We start from the raw sequence: 14,291 nt of genomic DNA, 5'->3' as shown, positions 1-14,291 counted from the left end.
GACATACAACAACATATCCAAGGTAGCATCCTTTCTGCATTTTAATCTATGAAATGAATGTTCTGATTTGTGTGAAAATATCTGCCAACCCATACCTATTCTGATTTTTTTCAGCCAAATTTGGCTAATAAATCAGTGGAGCTCAAAGTGATCGCAGCATTTATACATTCCATCCATTCATTTTCTTCTGCTTATTCCTGGTGTGGGGGGGCTGGAGCCTATCCCATTTATGCCCCCTAGTCCTCATTTGCATGTCTTTGGACAGTGAGAAGAAGCCCGATTACCTGTGGAGAACCCACGCAGGCACGGGAAGAACATGCAAACTCCACACAGAAAGATCCTTTGGCATTTACACATTAATATTATACAATACATGCAGAAACAGGGAACATCATTTTGCATCATGCTGCAGTGTAGAAAATATATTTCTGAAGATCAAATGAATTGAACTGTTCCCTGTCAATCAAGGATGTTTTTTTTAATTCATTTTTAAGTTGGGTTTTGAGCTTCACCCTGCAGAATGATGTTTGACATCTTGACATTTAGTTTGACATTTAGTTTGACATTTTTCTGCCAGAGGAGTAAAGTTAACTCTTTAATTTGGAGTCTTAAACCTACATGAATAAATTTGACATCAAACCAGGAAATTCGGTCTTATGTGCAACATTATTATATGTCATACTGTAGTTGTATAAAACTAAGACAGACACTGCAAAAACTTAGCTCTGTCCGGGGGCAATGGGCCTGGTCGTTGTGGTGGGCTGTGTTTCGCCCATTTGGGTGTGGGGTGTTGGCCGGTGTCGGCCTCGCTGATGTGTGACGGGCCCCCTGTTGGGACTCTGGCCGGGCCTCGGCAGGAGAGGCTCCATGCCCCTGGGCTTACCTCGTGCTGTGGGCGTGTGCCCGGCAGAGGGTCCTCTGTCTCCCGTCTCTGGGCTGCCCCCGGACAGGGGTCGCTGCTCCCGTGTTTTTCTACAGCTACAGTCAGCTACCCACAGCATCCAATGACAAATCGTAGCATACACATACACACGGTGCACAATTGATACATAATCCCACACTCATACATTTATTTTAAATTATATTAAACAAAATGGTAAAGTTGCATTGGAAATCCTGCAACCGCTGTTTTTTTTTCTGCTATTGTTGTTGTGTGCCCCCCCCCCCCGTCTTCCCTATCCTGTCCCTGTTCTCTCTTTCTATCCACTCCCGAGCTACAGTACAGTAGCTTTATCAATGAACTAATACCATTCTCAATAAAGTTAAACACAGATGGCGATAGGATGAGTTTATCAAATTTCCTCCTTTGCAGAGTAAAACTGCTTTAGCACAACAAGGCACCAGGAACATTTATACTGCCTGCCCCAGCTGCTGAACAGGACGGGTTTAAAAAAACAAAAAACAAAAGTGGCTTCTTAAAGTAATTTTCAATTCACCCTGGCTTTCAATTCTTTTTTTCTGTCTGTCTGTCTGTCTGTCTCTATATATATAGATAGATAAGAGACTGGGGCAGTGCAAAAAAAAAGTCTGAAAAACAAGCCAAATACAAAAGAATCCAAAATGTTCATGGTTTAATACCTTCCACAAAAGCCTTATGCAAGGTAAAAACAAAAACTCCTGATTTAAGCAACAAAAGTGTCCTTCTGTTTCCTTTTGCCCTTTAGTTACTTTCCTTCTATTGGTCTCTTTGTCCTCGGTGTCTGTACAGCTTCTACCATGCACAGGCCTCCTGGCTCTCCCTTTTGTTCTCTCTCCTCTGCCCAAATCAGGTGGCCACCTGCACCTGTCAGAGGAGTGAGGTCTTCTGGGGTATGTAGTGTTCGTGGCAGCCATTTTGTTTGGGACATAGCAGCCTTCTATCACCTGTCTCTGCGAGATGCCACACAATATATATATATATATATATATATATATATATATATATATATATATATATATAATTATTTTTCGATAAAAAAATCACAATCTCAATTTTATCCCAATTTTTTTAACATTTATTCTTGAGACTAATTTTAAATTTTCTAGTCAGTGCAACCAAACCATTTCTGTTAGTAAAACAATCCTAAAAATAAAAACAAACAATTTAGACCAAAGAACCTTTCTGAACAGTTTTGCTAACATGTGAAAAGGATGTACACATACTAAAAGTGATTAAGCAAATTTCGTTGTGTTGCTATCCGAATCGTCTGTGCAAACTTTGCAATTACCTTAGTTTGCGCTTTGTAATTTGGAGAAAAGCCAAACCAATTCCATATAATAGAAGTGGAGTTTTTCTTTGCGACCAACTCCTCCGTCTGGTTTACTGCAATTTATAGAATGTGACATTGGGCGCCGCGCTGTTTTAAAACTCCCTGGCGGCGCCGTACACCGTCTGCCACCCCTCGCAAAACCTGCGTAGAGTGGTAGATCCCGTTTCAACACCCCACTCAAACAGCGGAGTCGCGGAGCGCATGAGACGCGCAAACGATCCATACGATCTCCTCACTTTGGTAGATCCTCTACACGTTCGAATCCTTCAAGGGTGTGTGATATGACGATATTAGATCGTGAATGTAAATATATATACAGTATATGTATATATTATTCAGTAAGAGGGCAGCAGTGTGTGTGTGTGTGAGTGAGATATGGTTTGCATGTATGTTCTATTTTGTAGAGGCTTTGCCCTCCAAGAGCTTTGGGCTCCCCACATCCTGGATCATGGGTGCAGCTGGAGGAGGCTACAGACCTGAAGAGGCTTAAAGCTGCCCCCCTTAACATCACCTGTTCCCCATCTGTCCATCAGTCACTTCCCTTTCTCTCCTTCTTGATCTCTGTCCCTCTTTTCCGAGGGAACCCGAGGCGTTCCCAGGCCAGCTGAGAAATATAGTCCCTCCAGCTTGTCCTGGGTCGGCCCCGGGGCCTCCTCCTGGTTGGGCATGCCTGAAACACCTCCCAAGAAAGGCGTCCAGGAGGCATCCCCACCAGATGCCCGAACCACCTCAACTGACTTCATTGACATGGAGAAGCAGCAGCTCCACTCTGAGCACCTTCTGAATGACTGAGCTTCTCACCCTATCTCTAAGGGAGAGCCCAGCCACCATGCGGAGGAAACTCATTTCAGCCGCTTGTATTCGTGATCTCGTTCTTTCTGTCATTACCCAAAGCTCATGACGATAGGTGAGAGTTGGAACGTATATTGACCGGTAAATCGAGAGCCTCGCCTTTTGGCTAAACTCCCTCTTCACCACAACAGACTGGTTTAGCACACGCATCACTGCGGATGCCGCCCCAATCCGCCTGTCAATCTCCCGCTCCATGCTACCCTCACTCGTGATCAAGACCCCGAGATACTTACGGTACTTAATTTATTTAACTCCTCCACCTGAGGTAGGACCTCCCCCCTGACCTGGAATGGGCAAACCACCCTTTTCTGGCTGAAGACCATGGCCTCAGACTTGGAGGTGCTGATTCTCATCCTAGCCGCTTCACATTGAACACAACTGAACCAGCGAGAGCTGGAGGTCATGGCCTGATGAAGCTAAGAGGACCACGTCATTCGCAAAGAGCAGAGACAACACCCTCCCGTCATCAAACTTGACCCCCTCCACCACCCAACTGCACCTAGAAATTCTGTCCATAAAAGTTATGAACAGAACCAGTGACAAAGGGCAGCCTTGGCGGAGTCCAACCCTCACTGGGAATAAGTCTGACTTACTGCCGGCAATGCGGACCAGACTCTTACTCCTCTGGTAGAAAGACTGGATGGCCCTTTGTAAGGGGCCATCCACCCCATACTCCCGGAGCACCTCCCACAGGGTGCTCCCGGGAACACAATCATAAGCCTTCTCCAGATCCAAAAAACACATGTGGACTGGTTGGGAAACTTCCATGCCCCCTCCAGCACCCTAGCGAGCTGATCCATGGCTCAACGGCCGGGACGAAAACCAAACTGCTCCTCCTCAATCTGAGGTTTGACTAGTACCCTGGCGTAGACCTTTCCAGGGAGGTTGAGGAATGTGATCCCTTGATAGTTGGAACATTACAAAGGAGTGCGGTGCTGGATTTGCTCTACTTGTAAAGTGTCATAAGATAACTTTTGTTGTGATTTGGTGCTATGCAAACAAAACTGGCTTAACTTGTCTTGAGTTTTTGCCCTTGATCTTGGCATGGGCCTATTCTCAGGTCCGCATCAGAAGTATAAAGGGACTGTTTGTACTAACCTCTGCTCACAGTTTTTCGTCAGTGTCAGATAAGCTACATAAAGACTGGGCTGAAGGTAAAACAACTATCACTTAACCTGTTCATCTGCTGCTCTCGCATCATCCGGAATGCTGCTTGACAATCCCAAGATTGCATGAATTTGAACAGATCACAAAACTCAACAAAACATGCTTCAACATGTATAAATCTAGCCACCCTTTCGAGGACATATGAAGGACAAGAGGACATCAATCATATTCTTTATAATTGGAGGCTGTGGATGGAGGTTATGTGGCAGGTGGTGGGCCAAGGTCATCTCCCAAGCATCGATAAGATGAACATTTAGCCCTTTAAAAATAGCCCGCAGCACCCTATATTGCTGGAATGAGTACCAGTCACTTTTGGTCAGTGAATCTGTAAGTGTCAGAGCTTTCAGGTTTGCAGTGCGAAGGATGACACGAGTGGCAGGAGCCCTTTGCAGCAGACGTAGCACTGCCCTGCGGATGCTCTGCAAACGATGAATGTAAACTTCGGTGGTAAATGTGCTGAAGTGAGACCAGATCCCAATAACCACAACTGTGTTCTCGCCTCCGCTTAAACCATCCAGTTCATTAGCAATGTAGCGGAGCTCCCTGATCGGGACACTGTGGAAACGGATAGGGGGGCCATGGCAGCGGAATGTCAGCAAAATGTTGTTTGCAAAGTCTAAGGCCATGAAAGGCCCGGCCTGTTTCAGGCTGTGCAAGTCAAACTCTTTGAGATCTGCAGAGGAAATACAAGTGAGACAAAATGAGGTCAATGTCAGTGAGCAGAACAGAATCTTTGCTTAAGATTTCTGTTGAATACCTACCATGTTTTACACTGGTGAGGTATTCAAACCATTGCCTGATAGTGGAGTCACCATACAGATGTACTGTCTTGTCCTCCAAACACTGATTCATGGTACCAGATGTGTGAAACTGTCTGATTGTTGTGCCATCCAGAGCTTGCCAAAGTCCCTGATAATAATAACCAGAGGCTTCAAACGTGCTCTTCTCCTCTGGTTGACCTGAGGAGATGTTAAAGAATAAGACTGTCATTATACTTTGCCATATTTTTACTGCTTGTTTTATTTTTTAAATGTTTGCAAGATATTATTAAAAAAAAAATTCAATGGGTAGTAAAAGCAGTTTTGTACCTTTCTTTTTTGGCAGCACATTGACACTGGCTGACCCTGAAGCCTTAATAGAGACTTTCAAGTTGATTCCACTGAAGGTGAAAAGACAACATATTAACACATCATTACCGACTCTTAGGGCTGTAATCAACCAAAGAAATTCTTGGTCGACTGAAGCCCTCAAATTTTGACGAAAAATCGACCAATTTTATATATGAAAAATATACTGTGTCAACTATCAACACAAAACCTGTCAAGGAATACTTTGGCAATTGTTTTTGTCACGTTATAATAATTGACTGACACTATCATTTGTCCTGCACACAGAGCGAGACTGAACTCCACCGTTCAGGCTCCGCATCATGGCTGAGACACAAATAGACTTTTAACTTAAATCTTTACTCTTAAACACAAAAGGGCAAGTCCACTGTAAGAATTTTTACAATTAAAACAAAACAATTATTAGACTAAAATACTGAAATGTCAATGCCGATATGTTCATATACTCAAAACTGATGGGGCAACCGAAGGTTGACAAGTTAGCTTACTGTTTTTAGGTGATACGCTGTCGTGTTTGTCGTGGAGCTGAGATATGCAAACTATTGTTTGCAAACTTTGCATTCGACTTTTTTCCATGATCTATTTTCATGAAAAGCCGCCACACTGCAGATGTCTTTGACATGGTGGACGAGGACTGACTTAAAATGAAACCGTCAAAATTAAATATACATTCATCAAACCACCAGACATTGACCTAGTATTCTTCAGTCTGTCTGTCTCTAGGGGGTTGGGCTAATCCAAAATAGCAAAAACAAGGGGGGTGTTCGAAGATAGATTGTTATTTGTGAAACAGGGGGGGCTTCCGGTACTTTCCTTCTGATGAAATTAACGTGGCAAAAAAATCGACCAACAAGAATTTTGGTCGAGCCAGAACGTATTGACTAATAAATCGACCAGTCGACTGGGAGATTACAGCCCTACCGACTTTCAGTCATAACACTCAACAACACTCTCACATTCAGTCACGTTCATCTTCTTGATTTGACACTACTGCTACAAGAGCTAACCAAACAACTTAGGATAATAAATGCTCCTCGCTGGGTCTACTCTTTCACAAACTTTAGATGTAGCTGCTTTGTCTTCACAAGCTTCTTTAAATTATTTAACCTGGTGATGAAAAAGGCGGCACGGTGGTGCAGTAGTTAGCACTGCTGCCTTGCATTAAGAAGGTTCCGCGTTTCAACCCCGGCTCGGACACGGGATCTTTCTGTGTGGAGTTTGCATGTTCTCCCTGTGCCTGCATGGGTTCTCTCTGGGCTCACCAGCTTCATCCCACAGTCCAAAGACATGTGAATGGGAAGAGGTGGGTACGGTGAATTGACCGTAGGTATGAGTGTGAAGGATTGTCTGTCTATATATGATGGACTGGCGACCTTTCCAGGGTGTAACCCCCCTGGGAAAGCCTCTGAGATAGACTCCAACCCCCTGTGACCCTTAACAGGATAAGCAGGAGATTATGGATGGATGGATGCAGGAGTGGCAGGGTACAACCTGGACAGATCACCAGTCCGTCACAGGACCAACACACAAAGACAGACACCCATTCACAATCACAGCCCTGCCTCTGGTCAATTTAGATTATCCAATTAGCCAAGTCCCCAACTCCACACAGAAAGATCCCATGCTCAAGCCGGGACTCGAACCTGGAACCTTCTTGCTGTGAGGCGACAGTGCTAACCACTGCACCTTAGTATTGCCACCACCATTTACATATGATAATAATTCCACCTTACCTCTGAAAAAGTTTGTCCTCCTTTGGGTTGATTTTCAGTATAAAATCTTTATTGGAATGGCTAATCCTGGTGTCACAGCTGAGTTTCTTTGGCTTGTAGCAGAACCACGGTTCACCTGCTTGGAGGTCTGTGAAGTTGCATAGCTGGCGCTCGGTGGAACGCATGCAGATGTTACAGGTAGTAGTTTCAGAGATAGAGCCGGAGCGGAACATGCTCTGAAACGAAATTCTGTCTGGCTGTTCTTGGTTCAGTCTGCGCAGGACTGTTATGGCCTCACTGGAGTGAACCAATTTAACCTGGTAGAAGAGACAAAAACAGTTCAACCACCAGGATGTGGACATCTTAGGCAGTGCAAAAGAAAAAAAAAAAAAAAGAAAATTACAGCAAATCCGCAGTTACATCTTGAAAATTAGTTTTTTAAAAGTAATTTACTGTTGTTGGTCAAGTTTGTGGACTTGACTGCAAAGACTCTGTGTTGGGGGTTGTGCCTTCAGTGAGTATTCCCTTGTTCTGGTTTTGGAATTACCAAATGCTTAAGGATTGCTTATAACTCTCTTCTATGTAAAAGTGAGAATCAGCTAATTGATATTAATGTATAAATACCCTTCAGAGTGAAATAAGAGTAATTACCGCAAGGACCGAATGGTAGCATTACAAGATATAATGTCAGAAACATCTGAAATATCATTAATCAGGCAAACACACACGCACACACACACAGTACATGGGGTTTACTCCCCTTATATGATATTTTGGGCATTTAAATGTCATTGCAAGGTGGGGTTTCAGTATTATATTGATTTATTAATATTCAACTGGGAACTCTGAAATTCCGATTTCTAAGTTTAAGAGCATGACAGCATAGACAAATTTCTTTTCACTCATCTAAGATTTAATTATTTTTTAAATAGGTTTTAAGTTAAATGCCTGAAATAAAGCCTTAAGATGAATACAAGCATAAGATATTTTGCCCCACAGCACATCACACCAAATTGCTTCAACTTTATCAAAGTGGGGGGTAAAGCTTAGCTAAAAATCAATGGAACATACACCAACATCATGTTATACACCACAATTTTTAATTTTACCTCAACCTCTGCTCCTCCCATCCAGAGCAAAGGAAAGACTGCAGTGTAGCTGCCACTGAGATGATCCACCACTTGCCCAGCGACACCAGCACCAAGAGAGAAGTTGTGTAGCCGTGCAATTAAAAAGTCACCCCCAGTCGTTTTGGGATTGCCCTTGAAGTCATACATGTTAATCATAACTTCCAGCTGATCCCCGAGGTGCCACTCTGCTCCTCCCTTCCCTGGGAGAATAGTGAAGCTGCTGTGGATAGGATGGCTAGTATGCTCCAGGAAAAAGCCATTTTTTAAGGATGGGGTTTCAGGCCAAGCAATGGTCTCCAGTAGGAGGCGCTCCTCCTCGGCATCCCCAGGTGACAGGGGCTTGAGGACACAGAAGCTATGTTTCTGGGCAGGGATGGTGGAATTCCTGACATTGTGCTGTCCAAGGTTGGTGGAAATTGATGAGATAATGATGGTGGAGTCTTCCCTGTGCTGAAACTGGTAGGGGATCAGTAGACAAAGATGCATTCAAATATATATCAAAGAAAAATGAACCAAATTAAGCACATGAATAACACAACATGTTGATGCTGATGTATAGAGTGTGAATTCAAGCTGTGCCCAAAGGCAGCTGGGATTACAATCAGGTTTAATATAGCTCCCAGTATAGTTTATATATCCATTTCTGTGTTCTTTGTTGTTTTCTGTAAGTGTCAGATTTGTAAATATAGTTTAAAATGCTTTTAAATGGAAAATAGATTATAAGAGGGCTGTAACAAGCTGACATGCTGTTTCCCCCTTTGGACACAGGGTGGTAGTAATGACTTGTCATGCTGTGCACTATGGTCTATTCTCCCTTTTTTAAGTGAGAACGACCAGGTGCTCCTTGGACAAAAGCAGCAGCAACTCGAGCAAGGTTCAGAAAGAAAGGTAACTTAAGCTTTGAGTCAGTTACTGTGGTAACAGAGTCTGCGACCCTAACCTGGTAGGGACCTGAATGATATTCATTCCTTCATTTTCTTCTGCTTATTCCTTTCTACAAAGGGTCTAAGCTATGAGTGTGAGTATCTTTTTTGGCAATGGAACGTGTATGTGGAAAAAAAATGTGCATGTTGATTTACTCATGTGAGGAACATTATTCTTCCTGAAAAGCACAAGAGGTCGTTGTGCTTTTCAAAAGAGGAACCAGATCACATTTCACTGTCAAAAGGTGTAAAACTGGTTACTCAACTGCTTCCATTCATGCAAAGTGCGAGGCTTTAAACACATTTTTTGCATTCGGATATCTCTGGAAGGGTTTGTCAGAGCACAATCTTACTCATATCATGTGCAACTGCACAGCTGAACCTTTACAGTGGTACCTAGTGCTTATTTTTATGTTCAAGTATTTGTAAGAAAATCCATCCATCCATCCATTGTCTTCTGCTTATTCCTGTTAAGGGTCGCGGGGGGGGGGGGGGGCTGGAGCCTATCCCAGCGTCTACGGGCGAGTGACGGGGTTCACCTTGGACAGGTCACCAGTCCATCGCAGGGCCAACAGAAAGACGAACAACCATTCACACTCTCATTCATACCTATGGTCAATTTAGAGTATCAATCAGCCTAGTCCCCAATTGCATGTCTTTGGATGGTGGGAGGAAGCCGAAGTACCCGGAGAGAACCCACACAGGCACAGGGAGAACATGCAAACTCCACACAGAAAGATCACGTGCCTGAGCCAGGACTTGAATCCAGAACCTTCTTGCTGTGAGGCCACAGTTCTAACCACTGCACCACCGTGCAGCCCCCCTGAATGATATTTACTTTGTTAAATATGTTAATTAATATTCATAATAATATTTGTCGCTTCTATGTTCACGTTTTACCTGTGGGATTTAAGCAAAGGGAAAATAAGTTTTACCTTCAATACCATTCCTCTAGTTTTCACCCGTAATTTGTAAATCATCGCCTGTAATTTATAATTAAACATTTAATGAATCAAGGCATTCAAAGCTATGCATTGCGCCACAATTTTCTCCCACACTTATACTCTCTTGTTCCTTTGCTGCTACAGAGATATTACTTTTTTCTCTCAAAAAAGTTCAGACTTGCACAAGGATTTCTCATGTCTAATTCCAGAGGGAGAACTTTGGTGGACCTAATTTTTGAGTGGTTGCCATAGTGAATCTTGGCTCTATTAATGTTGCCTTTTTAAAGTCATTGAGTGTGAACCTACTCAGAGCTACTTAATTTCACTCAAATTAATTGTTCTGAAATTCAGTTTCCCATCTGAGGGTAAATTCAGGGTTAAACTCAAAGTTTGTTTCCCCTCCAGTTTAAGGAAGTGAGCTGTGGATTTGTTGAGACACTGTGGGGTAAATATGGTTCAATTTAGGCACTACTGGAATTAACGGACAAGACCCCATGCTCAAGTCAGGGCTTGAACCCAGAGCCTTCTTGCTGTGAGGCAACAGTGCTAACCACTGCACCATCATACCACCCTTTTGAGATTTTGTATAAAAAAATACAATATATAGACATATATTTCATGGAGGGGGCAGCACAGTGGTGCAGTGGTTAGCACAATGGATGTATGGATATTATGGAGGGGAATCCCTGCTGTCAATCTATTGCCAGCACTGTCACATTGCTAAAAAAAAAATAATTGAAAAACACTGTTTCAGGTCAAGTTCTCACCCCCAGGAAGTCTGTGTTTTGTTGTACAAAGATCAATATGAAGACTATTAAAATAAAGATGGTGCTGCACTTTGGCAGGCAATCCTTGAAAATGCTTCTTTTGCCAGCTTCATTCTTCATTTCTTGCTATAAAATGAGATAACAAAGAAAGAAAGAAGTGTTATTCACTTCATATTCATAAATTCTAATAGAAGACATTCTGCAACCTGTATGGCCTCCAGTGTATTTACACTATTTCTAACCATGGTTTTAACAAAGTACAACAGAGTTTTTAAAACAGAGCCAGCATCTCCAGACATGGCTTTTGTGACATGAAATGTCACCTCTCCGGCAGGGGAAGGACCCAGAGCTGGTGGAAGAGGTTGAGCGTTACCTGCTAGATATAGTCGGTGTAGTGACTTGATAAGCTGATGATGATGGCGTATCTTTACAATGTTTTTCACAGTTGTTCCTTGGGGCACCACTCGTATTTCTGTTTCATCCAATGAGAAACTGTAAGAATAAGGTTATAGCTTATCAATGAGTCCTTTGCAGATCAGTGGCTTATTTGCATATCTATATATCTATATATCTATATCTATACATCTATATATCTATATCTATATCTATATATATATATATATATATATATATATATATATATATATATATATAAACGAGTTGGAGCACTTCTTGGAAATTTAATTAGATTTATAACATTGAGAAAACACTTAAGACAGGGTAATAATTTTGAATTAAGGCACATGTCCAGTAGCAGATATTAATTAGGCTAGATTTATCTGAGCTTCAAAGTGGACAGTAAAGGTGCAGGTAAAAAGGTGTGCAGGATGAACTATAGTGACCTACAAAAAGTACTGAATGTAGGGCTGACCAAGCTCGGTAGATTGAGAGAGGAGTCGAGGCGTGTGTCGCACTAATGTTTGTTATTGCAACAGCGCGACAACCAACATAACCGCTTACCCTCTCAGCTGGATTGCTCCCATCGATGTACCGCACCTCTCCAACAAAGAGTGGAGGAGATGGTCTCCTCGTCGACCGTGGTTCCCGCTGAGATTCACCTGTGCTCTTCCCAGGCAGGAGATTCAAGCCTCACGGGAGGTCAATAGTATAGCGACTGTGAGCCGCGATCGATGATGAATTATGAAAATAGAAAATCAAGAATTTAGATGCTATGTAAAAGATGACTTCAAAAACTCAGAAATGAGAGGCACGTTCAACTCCGTGTACCAAAAACAAACAAAAAAAAAAACTGCTTAAGGAAAAGTTGTTGCGAGGAAAGGCAAAAGTTCTGTTTAAAGTTAAAGAACAAAGAAACAAAAATATTAAGTAGAACAGAAGTGGAGAGACGTACCATCCGCACTAGGAGCTCGCTCAAAAAGACAAGTGGAAGAGAGCGCGAGCGACTATTACTATAAACTGGTCCGCCTGGAAGGAGTGACCTTTGACCTGTGCTGGGGTTGTTGGCCAATCAGCACACTTTCCCGTCTTCAGTACTTCTCAGATTTCAACATGTTTAATCGCTATTATGTGACAGGGCCCACGAAGAAGTAGAGGGAGGGTGCCTCTCTCTCTCTCTCTCTCTCTCTCTCTCTCTCTCTGTGTATATATATATATATGTGTGTGTGTGTGTGTGTGTGTGTGTGTGTGTGTATATATATATATATATATATATATATATATATATATATATATATACACACACATATATATACACACACACACACACACACACATATATAGGCGCCAAGATCAATGCACATGAACTGTTTTGGGTTTTGAAAGATGCAGGAGAAACAGCTGTCTGTGTGTGTGCATGCACGCATGCGTGCACGTTGGGTCTATGAGCATGATTTGTGACATCATAGTTTAGAAGCTAATCCTTGTCCAAAATTCAAAGTTTAGAATTGTGATGTGTTAACCTTAAGTGTACAATGCAAATGCCTAACGGGCTATATAGTGAAGTACATTAGGATATTAGGCAGGTAGTGTTTGTACAAAGAATGACATTGCTAAAGTAGATTCTATGTAAATTATCCCGTGTTTAATAGCTTTGCAGCAAGCAAATTGTGCAATGGAAATACTTTGTACTTTTAAAAGTACTTTTGAGTACATATTTGGATCAGTACTTTTACTCAAGTTGTATTTTTACATAGGTATTTTACTTCTATTGAAGTAAGGAATCTGGGTACTTTTGCCATCTCTGGTTGATTGTGATTTATTGTGATTGTGAGTCCAGGTTTTGTCCATGGACGATGATAAATTACTACTCTTGCACTTCATTTAGCAGTGACACAGAACCCTTCAATCACATGAACATTCTTGTTGACTTAAACAGTTGAAATATTGGAATTTATAAGACACATACAACCAGAGAGAGATAATAGTCTTATCATGATCAGACAATGCTTCCTCAGTTTCATGGTCTCAGGTTCTCCCAGGTGAATGTTTATTGCATCCTGCAGGGGTACCATTGCAGAGAGTAGAAAACCCCTTTGGCTAACCCTCCTGACTGGAATTACGAGTTCCTGGGTAAGGGTGAACAGGAGACGATGACTAGATGTCTTGATAAAGAGGGAAGCGGGTGTTCTTGGCTGATGTAAGTGGTGAATTATCGTTAAAAAGGTCAAGAGGGAATTGTTCTGCTCCCCTTCCAGAATTAAGTGTCATGAGGGGGGTTACTCCAGACATCCTGAGGAATGCGAGGAAGGAAGAGATGGGGGGGTCTCGTACACAACATCATCCTGACCTCGACACATAGCACCAGGTCCAGAACCAAAGACCTTGAGAGGGGTTGAACTCTCCTTTGCTGGAGTTGCTCCAGGCGTGGGCTCTTTGATAGCCCCCAGACTCTCTTCCTGTATGTGGGGTTTTACCCCAGTGGACAAAAAGGTTGCTTCCCTGCGCCTTCGGGTCGAGGAATGCGTCCTGACTGTTGTCTGCACTTATGAGCTATGCAGCATTTCAGTATACCCACCCCTTTTTGGAGTCCCTGGGAAGGGTGCTGGATGGTGCCCTGACTGGGGACTCCATTGTCCTACTGGGGGACTTCAACGCTCACGTGGCCGATGAAAGCGTGACCTGGAGGGGCATGATTTGGCCCAACCTAAACCCGAGTGGTGTGCAGTTATTGGAGTTTTGTTCTAGTCACAGTCTGTCCGTAACACCACGTTCGAACATAAGGATGTCCATTGGTGCACGTGGCACAAGGATAGATAGATAGATAGATAGATAGATAGATAGATAGATAGATAGATAGATAGACAGATAGACAGATAGACAGATAGATAGATAGATAGATAGATACTTTATTAATCTCCAAGGAGAAATTAACATATCCTAGTTATCCTAGGTTGTAGGTCCATGATCAATTTTATAGTCGTATCATCTGACCTGTGGCCGTATGTTCTGGACACTTGGGTG

At 42.7% G+C, this 14,291-nt stretch overlaps 1 protein-coding gene across 1 annotated transcript; it reads right to left on the bottom strand.

Moving 5' to 3' along the window:
* Positions 1-1,209: 1,209 nt before the first annotated feature.
* LOC147262269 (NXPE family member 3-like) lies at positions 1,210-12,242 on the bottom strand. The gene is made up of 9 exons (XM_086200998.1): positions 12,223-12,242; positions 11,832-11,985; positions 11,245-11,363; positions 10,872-10,997; positions 8,217-8,693; positions 7,129-7,424; positions 5,357-5,427; positions 5,030-5,227; positions 1,210-4,941 (listed from the first exon to the last, which is right to left on the bottom strand). The coding sequence occupies exons 4-9, from the start codon at positions 10,989-10,991 to the stop codon at positions 4,388-4,390; spliced, it is 1,716 nt and encodes a 571-aa protein (XP_086057124.1). The 5' UTR covers positions 10,992-10,997; positions 11,245-11,363; positions 11,832-11,985; positions 12,223-12,242; the 3' UTR covers positions 1,210-4,387.
* Between the last annotated feature and the right edge of the window lie 2,049 nt (positions 12,243-14,291).

The sequence above is a fragment of the Aulostomus chinensis genome, chromosome 4 (genome assembly GCF_037954235.1).
Source record: "Aulostomus chinensis isolate RoL2024-O1b breed Wild chromosome 4, RoL_Achi_v1.0, whole genome shotgun sequence".
Lineage (NCBI taxonomy): Eukaryota > Metazoa > Chordata > Actinopteri > Syngnathiformes > Aulostomidae > Aulostomus > Aulostomus chinensis.
This window is presented reverse-complemented; position numbering and strand designations above follow the sequence as displayed.

What these genes read in the sequence shown, in the direction of transcription:
- LOC147262269 (XM_086200998.1), bottom strand. Translation starts at nt 10,991, where the DNA reads ATGAAGAATGAAGCTGGCAAAAGAAGCATTTTCAAGGATTGCCTGCCA. An exon ending in TGGGAGGAGCAGAGGTTGAG is followed by an intron (nt 7,425 to 8,216) that starts GTAAAATTAAAA and finishes CTCTTCTACCAG; the next exon opens with GTTAAATTGGTTCACTCCAG. An exon ending in CCTCACCAGTGTAAAACATG is followed by an intron (nt 4,942 to 5,029) that starts GTAGGTATTCAA and finishes TTTCCTCTGCAG; the next exon opens with ATCTCAAAGAGTTTGACTTG.